General features: G+C 43.6%; 1 protein-coding gene across 1 annotated transcript; it reads left to right on the top strand.

Moving 5' to 3' along the window:
* Nucleotides 1-2,083, top strand: LOC119646952 (beta-1,4-glucuronyltransferase 1-like). The gene is made up of 5 exons (XM_038047648.1): nt 1-308; nt 428-834; nt 923-1,354; nt 1,413-1,722; nt 1,787-2,083. Exons 1-5 carry the CDS (start codon nt 147-149, stop codon nt 2,027-2,029), a joined length of 1,554 nt encoding a protein of 517 aa, XP_037903576.1. The 5' UTR covers nt 1-146; the 3' UTR covers nt 2,030-2,083.
* The last annotated feature ends 9,347 nt before the right edge of the window (nt 2,084-11,430 follow it).

The raw sequence follows: 11,430 nt of genomic DNA on the forward strand, positions 1-11,430 counted from the left end.
ATCTCAGCAGCTTGGAGTCCCGGGAGTTTTCAGTTTTCCAATTGTATTTCAAAAATTTCTAGTGTCTGCATGACAATATTGGAAACAAATATCTAAAAGTTTGGTGCCTAAGGAGTTTAACTGTCGTATTTTATCTTGTTGTGAAAATGGCAAATCGCAGTGATTTGCCATATTCAGAGAAGGAAGTGCGGCGTTACATAATGGGACCAAAAACTTCATTTGCTCTAAAATGTGTTGTTATAGTGAATATATTAGGAATTGCTTGTTTTGGCTGTTACTTATTCAGAAGTTACTACTCATCCACGAAAGTAAGGCAATCTCCATTCTCTAAGATGTCTGAAAAGTTTTGGTTTAATTATGGGATACAACAGATTTATCCACCATTTACCTGTAGTTAAAATATTCGTTTGACTTTTCTCTTTTCTAGCAGGAGGTTACCAACTTACCCCCAAGTTTGCAGATTCCAATACCTGGTTTAATACAAGCTAACGAGACACTGGATTACCATACCTTTTTCGAGGAATACTTGGTCGACTCGACAGATGAGAGCATCTTTACCGGTGAAGATAACGACTTTCGTTCGTATATCAGGCCTCATGTGAGGTTGTCACAGGTCCTACCGCTCGAATCCTCACACGTCATGGGAAAACTCAAAGCTTTTCTAAAATGCAACAATCAAGACTTTAAATCTAAGATTGTTTTTAGAAACAATTATTATGTACTGAAAAACTACTATCGAGCGGCACACGGTGAAATCGAGTGTTACACAGCAGTAACGTATGCTACGCATGGGGACTACACAAATTTGGAGAACCTAAGAGAGTTGGTTAACAGGTGAGGCCGCTTAATTCTACTAGTAGCGCATCATTTTGACTCAGGTTGAACTCCGTAGATAAAAAATTAAACATCTTTTTTCTCTCAGATGGGATGGTCCGATTAGTGTCGCGCTGTACGCGCCTGGAAAAGATTTTCAACGTACTTTGAACTCGATAAAATATGTATTGAATTGTCTACCAGAAAGTCCACTTATCCGGCTTTTTGTCACTTTCCACATCTACATCCCTGTGGACCATATTCCTGGCTTTGTTCGGTACAATACTAGATATGTCTCCCCCGGACCCGGATATATCAACTGCGCAAGTCGTCCACCATACAAAACAAACAGTGAACAATACCGAGTACAAAAGAAAATCCTTTATCCTATCAATGTCGGACGAAATATTGCACGTGACGGAGCTCTGACGCATTTCATCCTAGATGCTGACATTGATATGTATCCCAGCGCAGGACTAAATAAGAAATTTTTGGAAATGGTCGCTGCTGATAAGAGTATATTACAGATGAAACTTCCAAAGTACTCGGGATATTTGGAAAGATTTGTTCTCCTTACTTACTTTCCCGCATCTTTTCAGAGTTTTCGCATTACCCGTGTTTGAAGTAGCACCTCAGGTGACTTTACCAAGAAACAAAACCGATTTGCAGGAACTGGTCAAGGGCGGTAAGGCTCATTTCATCAGTAAAGGTCCTTACGCCAAATGTAATAGTTTCATGAATGCCGACAAGTGGCTTAATGGCAATGAAACTGGTGACATTAGCGTATTCCATGTAGCAAAGCGAATGGGTCCCCATAAACATTGGGAGCCATTCTTTATTGGGACTCAGGACGAACCTGAATACAATGAACGCTTCAGCAGAGAGGGTGAATTGGATCGAACTGCCTTAGTAAGGGATTCACACTTTTTATTAAATTCTATCTAACTGAAGTCGCAACTGCTTCCTTCTACAGGCCTACACTCTTTGCGTCCTGGATTATGATTTCCTTTTACTGGATAACGCATTTTTGGTGCATCAAATTCCTGCTGCCAAGATGAACCAATCAAATCTGAGCGACTTCTCTGTGATGGAGAAGACGCAGAAATATCTCTTGCAAGTGTTATATCCTCAGCTTAAAGAGGTTTATGGATTTCAAAAAGGATGCTCTATACTGCATAGTAGGACTGATATTCCCGTGAACAATGCAACTATGTAACCCAGAACAATTTTCAGTTATTTTCAGATGAATTTTATATGTTGGTGTATATTACAAGTTAATCGAAACCAGCGGGTTTGAATTGGACCAGGAGCCGGGGTGGGTGGTTTTGATTGCGTCTTTGTCCCCTTCTCGTATAGGTAGTTGTTGTTGTTTTTTGTTTGGCCCCTGGGACCCGGTAGACCAACAGCCCAAACAGGACATGATGCTACCCACGAAATACACCAACAGGTCTGATGGCAGGCACTTAGCCTATGTTGTGTGGTGGGGGAGAAATTGCAGCTTCTGAGCACGTGTTGGCCCATTGTATTCACCACTCCTATCTAACGGAATATTCGGGATTCGTTAACGTATCGCAGGATTTCCGTTAGTGGATGTGAAGCCACCAACCAACCAACTCGGAACTGGAGAACATCGGCACGAAAGATCTGATGCCTGATGCGTCCCTAGGCGGGGTATTCACATAGGAAATGCTCTGCGGATTCCGTTTCCTCATTACAGGAGGGACACGTATCATCTTGAATAATTCCTATCCTGAATATATGCCCAGCTAGTGAATTCTGGCCTGTCAGGATGCCCACAATACTCCTGCAGGTTCTCCTGCTTTCCAACAGGATAAACTTTGCAGTCAGCATTTTCGAGGTGATCAAAGGATTACTCAACGCCCTCAACGCAGCTTGGCTATCACTGAAGATTGCGATGCGCCTGCCCTTCATCCGTTGGTCAACTACCCAGTTTGCCGCCTTAGGATCGCATAAACTTCGGCTTGGAAAACCGTTGCATATTGTCCCGAAGGAAAAGCCCACTTCTCGTTTGTATTCGAGAGATAGACTCCGGCTCCCGAACCCTGTTCTGTTTTTGAGCCATCGGTGTAGAAGACTTCCATATATTCCGCCATGCATTTCTCTGGGACTTCCCAGTTCCCAATGTTTTTGTAGGTCAATTGGTCAAGAAGATTATGAGACAATCACCTCGACACGCCCTTCTTTCGTCCGTAAGCAATGATCAGCCTATAACGCATGCCGCGTAGTCGGATATTTTTCGGCAAGGGCATTATGTTCAGAGGATGACAAGCTCGAATGTTTGCGGTTGCACCATTATGTTCTATCAAAGACCTGGTCTAGACGCAGTCGTGAGGCGTTCAAATCAACATCCCCAGTATCAAGCCACCGTTGTGGCTGGTCTTGTGATCGTTCCTCACCACTTTCGATGTTGAGACCATCTTAGGTAACTGAATTTCCGACGCCTCTCTTGAAACTTTTCCACGGTCGGTGCAACCCCGGACGTGATCATAGTTTGTTACGCTACTCCATCTTTGCCCTCATTACCACGAGACGCCATTCATTGTCTTTTATAGTCGGTCAACAGTAAGTTCTACATCTGAATCGAAGTATACCTCCTTGAAGGCGTCCTTTACATCCTCGTAAAGTGCGCCTTTGCCTATTTTAACTAACTTAGTCCACTCACTTCCTCTTTGCACGGGGATACTTTCGAAGCTATCTTATAAGCTACGCTAAATCTCCTTTTGGAATTCAGCTCAAACGTTACTCCGATGTATCGCCGTGATGGTTGGGACGAATGACATATTCCTGAACGGGAAGGATAGTTCCTGCCTGAGTTAGGAAGTAGATAGGTAAAGGAGATAGAACTAGCTGCGGCTGAACATATTATAAAAGAATGTCACATAATGGACGAGATGGAAATACTTTCATCTCTTCAGTATTTCAACTGATGATTGTGAATAATTCGCGTCTGAGTAAATAAAAGGAATCACTGACCTAAAGGAATATATCTAATAAAAATTATATTATTGAGTATTGTCAATAGTACATTACTTTATTCTCTGTTTCATTGAAATATGGAATGGGAACAAATGTTTGTGAATCTGGTCTAGGAGTAAATATGTACGAGTCGGTATTATGGGTACTCTCCGGAGCGTTCGGTGACTGTTCGTCCTTGTTGGCCACAGGATTGAATCTTTTTTTTATCTTTTCCAGTTCTTCATCATTTCCGACTTCGAAGTACCCTAGAGCTTCCTTTATGCGATATTTTTGTCGTTCCTTTCTCAGAGCTTTTTGCAGATCCACCTCCTCGATTTTGGAACCACTTGAGGTACTACTGGTGGGTCGGTCAGCTTTTGTTGTTTTCGGTGGGCGACCAATTGTTCGTTTGGCCGTTCTAACTTCTTTTCTCCAGTCTAGGAGAAACTGAATATCTTTGTTAATTTCACGGATCTTGGATGCAATGTTCTTCTTATTAGCTGAATGAATATATCTTTCTTCTTCAGTTGCGGAATCGTCCGGTTTGGAGCTATATATATTTGCTTTTTCCATAAGCGCCAATTCTTTGGTTGCATGAAGATCTTTGAGTAGTTTGTCAAGATTTTGAATAGTTTCTTCGATAAGAGGAATTTGTTTGTCGAACGAAATAACCTCCATAATTTTTGGGATTGTTAGCTATTAATTATTTGGAATGCTTCGTGTATTTAGAGCGGTAAAACGCTTCTGGCTTCAATGCTTCTTCTGAGTTGTTCTAGGGTTTATATACATTTTTTATTGGAGGATTTGAGCTAATGAGAAGGTCATTAGATTATCCCTAGAAGGAAGTGACTATGCACTATGTTTATTCAACCATTAATCCCAAGGAATTACAATATCCTTATTTATTTATTAATTCCTTAATAAGGAACTCCAGGCATCCCGGTTTTGGCGCCGAGGTCCACCGATTCGAAAAGTTGTCTGGCGTCCTGGCCTACGCCATCGCTCCTTCTTAGGCAGGGTCTGCCTCGTCTTCTTTTTCTACCATAGATATTGCCCTTATAGACTTTCCGGGCTGGATCATCCTCATCCATACGGATTAAGTGACCCGCCCACCGTAACCTATTGAGCCGGATTTTATCCGCAAACTGACGGTCATGGTATCGCTCATAGATTTCGTCGTTATGCAGGCTACGGAATCGTCCATCCTCATGTAGGAGGGCAAAAATTGTTCGGAAATTTGAACATCCCAGGAAATATTTTGAACCCACTCGTCGAAACTGACTTCCTGAAAAACATTGCCTACCCTTCGTTTCATTGATTTTCTACTTGATTTCTTCTTTTAAGTTGGTAGCATGTTTCGACTTCTTTGACCGCTTGATTGTGATTTTTTGATGAACATTATCGGTTATGATTTTCGACCCTAGATAAGAGAAATTATCCACGGTCTCAAAGTTGTAGTCTCCTATCTTTATTCTTCCTGTTTGATCTGTGCGGTTTGATGTTGTTGGTTGGTCGATTTTTGGTGCTATCGTTGCCACCCTTTACTTTATCTTGCCTTCATTGATGTGCAACTCAAGATCTCGCGCCGCTTGCTCGAAATAGATGACGGCACTTTACACGTCTCGGGTGGTTCTTCCCATGATGTCGATATCGTCAGCATGGACCGATCGTTGGGGGGACTTAAAGAGGATCGTACTCATCGCATTTACCTCAGCATCACGGATCACTTTCTCCAGGGCTAGGTTAAAGAGGACGCATGATAGGGCATCCATTGTCGTAGATGTTGATGTCGCATCGTCTTGAGATGTCCTGTTGCTTTTAGCTGGTCTCGCACATTGGTCAGTGTCAGCCTTATCAATTTCGTCAGGATACCGATTTCTCTCTCAACTTTACCCTGGCTATGCTGTCATAGGTGGCTATAAGGTCAATGAAGAGGTGGTGCAACTGATGTCCATATTCCAACAGTTTTTCCATCGCTTGCCGAACAGAGAAAATCTGATCTGTTGCTGAATTGCTTGGAGTGAAGCCTCTTTGGTATGGGCCAATGATGTGCTGGGTGTATGGGGCTATCCGGCCTAGCAAGATAGTGGAGAATATCTTATAGATAGCACTCAGCAACGTGATAGCTCTATAATTGCTGCACTGTGTGATATCTCCTGTTTTATGTATGAGATAAATAATGCCTCTTTGCCAATCGTATGAGACAAATAATGCCAATCAATCATTGATTCGCTGTCCCACACCTTGAGCACAAGTTGATGAACCACGTGGTGTAATTGGTCGCCACCATATTTAACCAATTCGACTGTAAACTGATGAACTGCACGGACTGTTTCTTCTATACTTGGTGGTGACAGTATTTGTCCGTCGTCTTCAGTTGGCGGGACCTCCAACTTGTTCTGGTTGTTCAGTAGTTCATCAAAGTACCAAGTAGTCCATCGCTCTAATATGCCCATTCTGTCGGAAATCAGACTTCCCTGTTTGTCTCGGCAGGATGAACATCGAGGTGTGTATGGCTTCATCCTGCTGACTTGTTGGTAAAACTTCCGTTTCTGGTGCGGTACTTTCCGAGTTCACAGACCTGTTGGTTCTTCCAGGCTTCCTTTTTCCATCTGTGAAGTCGCTTCTCTGCTCGCCAGAGTTCGCGATAAGTCTCTGCGAGTGCCCGCGTCCTTTGAGAATGCAACATTACTTGGTATGCAGCATTCTTCGGTTCCGTTGCTAGCTTCCATTCATCGTCAAACTAGCCGTTCCGACTCTTTTTGCAACTGGGACCAAGTATGTTTCTGGCCGTATTTATGATAACGTTCTTCAGGCGATTGTGAAGATCATTTGTTGATGCTTCATCTCCAGGATCTCTGTTGATTGAGGTTATTGCGGCATCCATTTCCCTCTTATGGGTGTTGTGGATGGCTCCAATGTTAACTCTCACCTGATTGTCAGAGGGGATTCTGGGTGGTGTTGGTATTCGAGCTCGGAGCGCCATGCCAACGAGATAGTGATCCGAGTTTATACAGGGTGCGGCAGCATAACTTCCTTTTTTCAAAACTCAATAAAAACTATTGTATGCATCGGAAAATATTTATTTATTTTTTATAATGTAGGTACATATCTAAAGTTTTTATTTACATTGTTTTCAAGATCAAATCTGTTAGGTGACGTCCCCCATTCTCCATACATTGCGTAAACCGATTTCTGGCGTTTGTCATGACTCTTGTTAGAATAGCAGGTGTTATGTTGGCAATTTCTTCTTGGATGTTGGCCTTCAAATCTTGTAGGGTTCTTGGACGGTTCACATAAACACGGGATTTCAAAAAACCCAATAGAAAAAAATCACAAGGGGACAGATCGGGAGAGCGTGCCGGCCATTCCAAATCGCCTCTAATTGAGATAAGGCGCACTGGAAAGTGTTCCCTCAAAATAGCCATCGATGCTCTTGAAGTGTGTGCTGTTGCACCGTCTTGTTGGAACCAAGTGTCCCCTAAATCCAAATTTTCTAGCCGTGGGAAAAAAAAAATTCTGTAGCATGTTTACATACCGGTCCGAATTCACTGTCACTGTAACCTCATTTTCCTCAAAAACCAGGGACCAATAATTCCAGCTGAGGAAATTGCACACCACACTGTGACTTTGGGTGAATGCAAAGGCTTTTGATGCAATTCTCAGTGTCAGCCCAGTAGTGCATGTTTTGTTTGTTAACCGACCCACACAAATGAAAATGGGCTTCATCGCTAAAAAAACAATAGCACCCTCGGGAACGACATCAAGAAGAAGCTCACACGCGTTCATCCGAGAATTGAAGTCACGTTCTGAAAGTTCCTGCACTATCGCCATCTTATAGGGATGAAAATGAAGATCATCACGAAGAATTCTTCTCACAGAACGATCGGATAGTCCAAGGGCAGATGCGTGTTTGCGTGCAGAACGCCGTGGCGATCACAACATTGACGCTCTCACTGCTTCAATGTTCTCAGGTGATCTAACGGGCCGAGGGACTCCAGTTCTTCCTTTTGTCGTACTTGCAGTTTGTCTGAATGTAGTGACCATGTAACAATTGATTTGCGGTCTGGGACGGGAGCCAACGGGGCTAAATTAAAGCGATTCCGAAATGCACGCTGTGCTGCAATAACCGAACATCCGCTTGAAAAGTAAACCTCAACGGCAATGGCACGCTCCTCACTATTCCAACGCATGATGGCGACTGAACCGTGTCGGGACAAAACTTTACAGTATCCCCTCTTGAACGAGACCACTAGCGCTCCGCTATGACATCAACTAATTGAGTGGCGCGCATTTTAAAAAAGGAAGTTATGCTGCCGCACCCTGTATAAGCCCACCTATATGTTCTGACAATCATCAAGGCTGAGAGGTGGCGGCGTTCGATCAACACGTGGTCAACTTGGTTGAAAGTGGTCCCGTCTGGAGACGCCCACGTATGTTTGTGGTCCGCTTTCCGCGCAAACCAGGCACTTCCAATAACCATTTCGTGTGACACTACTAACTGATTAATCCGCAGTCCGTTATCATGTGTATTTTGATGTAAGCTATGGGGGCCAACGTATGACCTGAATACTGGCTCTGTCCCTGCTTGGCTGTTAAAATCCCTAAATATGAGTTTGGTATCATATCTGGGATCTGGCGTTTGGTAGAGTAAAATGGCCCAAGTAAGCCGAACCTGCCCGTTAAGAAGCATAAAGGCTAAAGAAAAGTAAGGAGGATCTAATCAGAGTGAAATTATGCGGTGTTTCCAACAATTAATTAATTGAAGTAATAAAAACTTGTTGTTTCTTTTTCGTTGGTGTGGGTATTTATTCTTGCAAATACCGATATTTCGGGAACCACTTGTTCCCTTCATCAGTGCAAACAACACCAACGAAAAAGAAACAACAAGTTTTTATTATTTCAATTAAGGAGGATCTAGATAAGAAGCTTCTTTGGAACAAATATGTAGAAGCAATGATAAAACTAGCTTTCACAGCCTATGGAATAAGAAGGCGGATCTTTGCCTCAAGATGGTGACTTAGGCTTCATGCAGTAATATGGGGCATTGGAAGAGTTATTGGGAGATCTGGATACAGTTTTTGTAACTTCTTCTGATCCTGGGATCATATACATATTCTGTTTCGTGGAAGATATCAAGTTATCCTGGAAAGTAGAAAAAACTGGATCGAACCAGAAGATTGCGTGGCAGAATATGCCGAAGTCTTCTATACTGAGGGTTTTGGAGCAGGAATTTATCTTTATCCCTTTAGCGAGAAATCAGCGGTTTTTAAGGCTGAAGTTTTTGGTATTACAAAGACAGTAACCTGGTTGATTGACCTACGGTTAAGGGGTAGGTGTATCGCAATCTGCTTCGATAGTCAAGTTGCATTGAGGACGCCCAGCAGTCCTCAAAAATTATTCAGGAAGGAACCCGATTGAATTCTATTTTTAGATTCAATACGGTGGAACTACTTTGGTTATCTGGTCATTGAATTCTAGAGAGATGAAATATCGGCTGCGTAGCAAAAGAGGGTTCAATTTTCCCCTGGCCTGGACCGGAAGCAGCAAGAGAAACATTTTCTATGTCAGGGCCTCGCCTACGGACGTATCAGACGGTAGAATCAAGTTAAATGGGCCATTGAGAGCTGTGTGTGTGTGTGTATGGTAGGGGAGTAGCTACAGCTTCTGAGCACTCAGGCCGTGTTGGCCCATTGTACTCGCCTCCCCCATCTAACGGAATATTCCAGATTCGTTAACGTATCGCAGGATTTCCGTTAGTGGATGTGATGCTACTCGTCGCAATTGGAGGACATCGGCACCAAAGATCTGATGCCTGATGCGTCCATAGGCGGGGCATTCACATAGGAAATGCTCCGTGGATCCCACTTCCTTATTACAGGAGGGACACGTATCATCTTCGGTAATTCCTATTTTGAACATATGCCCAGCTAGTGGATTATGGCCTGTCAGAATGCCTACAATACACCTGCAAGTCCTCCTGCTTTTCGACAGGATAAACTTTGCGGTACGTATGTTGGGTTCTGGCAGGAAAAGTTTGGTGTGTCGAGCAGCATTTAAGCTCTTCCACCTGTCGTTATGGGAAATTTGTTCCCAGTTTTTGAAAACAGATTTAGCCAATGCTACTGATACCCCAATTGCTGGCTCCGGTCCTGGCATAGGGGAGATTGACCCCTCCTTCGCTAAAGCGTCCGAGATTTCATTTCCCTCTATGCCACAGCGACCAGGTACCCAGAGTAGTTCCACCGTATTGAATCTAGACATAGAGTTCAAACGGTTTCTGCATTCCTGAACGATTTTCGAGGTGATCAAAGGACTGCTCAATGCCCTCAATGCAGCTTGACTGTCACTGCAGATTGCGATGCGCCTGCCCTTCAACCGCTCGTCAATCACCCAGTTTGCCACCCTTAGGATCGCATAAACTTCGGCTTGAAAAACCGTTGCATATTGTCCCAAAGGAAAAGCCCACTTCTCGTTTTTATTCGAGAGGTAGACTCCTGCTTCAGAATCCTCTTCTGGTTTTGAGCCATCGGTGTAGAAGACTTCCGTATATCCCACCACGCATTCCTCTGGGTCTTCCCAGTCCTCTCTACGCTTCAGGGTAACTACATATCTTCTACCAAACAGATGTATGGGGATACGAGAATCGGAAGGCATTGTAAGAACTGGATTCAGTCCTCCCAGTAACTCTTCCAATGCTCTGTGCCCCCCACATCCGTTGTTTTCCCATAGATCTAATCGAATTAGCCAATGAGCTGCTCTCATTGCAGTGCTTTGAATAAATATATCCAGGGGCTGCAAATTGAGTAGTGAATTCAGAGCTGCGCCGGATATCGTGCTCATGGCACCAGTGATACCCAGACAAACAGTTGCAGTGCGGCTAGTTTACTGTGAAAACCTTTTTGTCTCACCTTAACCCACCACACTACGGATGCATATACGAACATCGGCCTAATGATGGCAACATATATGCACATTACCACATGAGGCCTGAGTCCCCATGTCGAGGCAAAGGTCCGTCTGCACAGCTGTGAGAGCTCGTTTCATCTTTACCTCTACATGTTTGTTCCAAAGAAGTTTTTTATCTACAGTGACTCCTAGATATTTCACTTCTTCGGAGAGTTAAAGGGTAGTACCCTCATCTCAAAGTCCATCCAGTTTTCTCCTTTTTGTGAATAATACCATTGTGGTTTTATTTGGACTAACTGAAAGGCCACATCTGAGGCACCAACTGTCTATCAAATCAACGGCGCGTTGTATATTTTCACACCTCGTTCCAAGATCCCAATCAGCACACTCCACAGAAGTGGCGAAAGCACACCTCCTTGGGGCAGCCTTCCGTTGCTTCTGCTGTCAGTTAGCGTTAGCATAGCATGGATCCACTTAATTAAAGCATCATCAACACCATGCGCTCTGGCGCATAGTCAAAAGCCCCTTCAATGTCCACGAACACCCCCAGCGCATTCAAAGTTGCATCCTCTATCTTTGTAACCAAAGAATGAAGAGCAGACTCGCAGGACTTTCCACGTTGGTAAGCATATTGGTTCTCATTAACTTGCTTGGACCTAAGTGCGTTTCCACGAATGTGACGCTCTACTAGTCTCTCCAAACCTTTCAACAAGAATGAAGTGAAGCTGATCT

Source organism: Hermetia illucens, chromosome 1 (assembly GCF_905115235.1).
Source record: "Hermetia illucens chromosome 1, iHerIll2.2.curated.20191125, whole genome shotgun sequence".
In the NCBI taxonomy this organism is placed as follows: domain Eukaryota; kingdom Metazoa; phylum Arthropoda; class Insecta; order Diptera; family Stratiomyidae; genus Hermetia; species Hermetia illucens.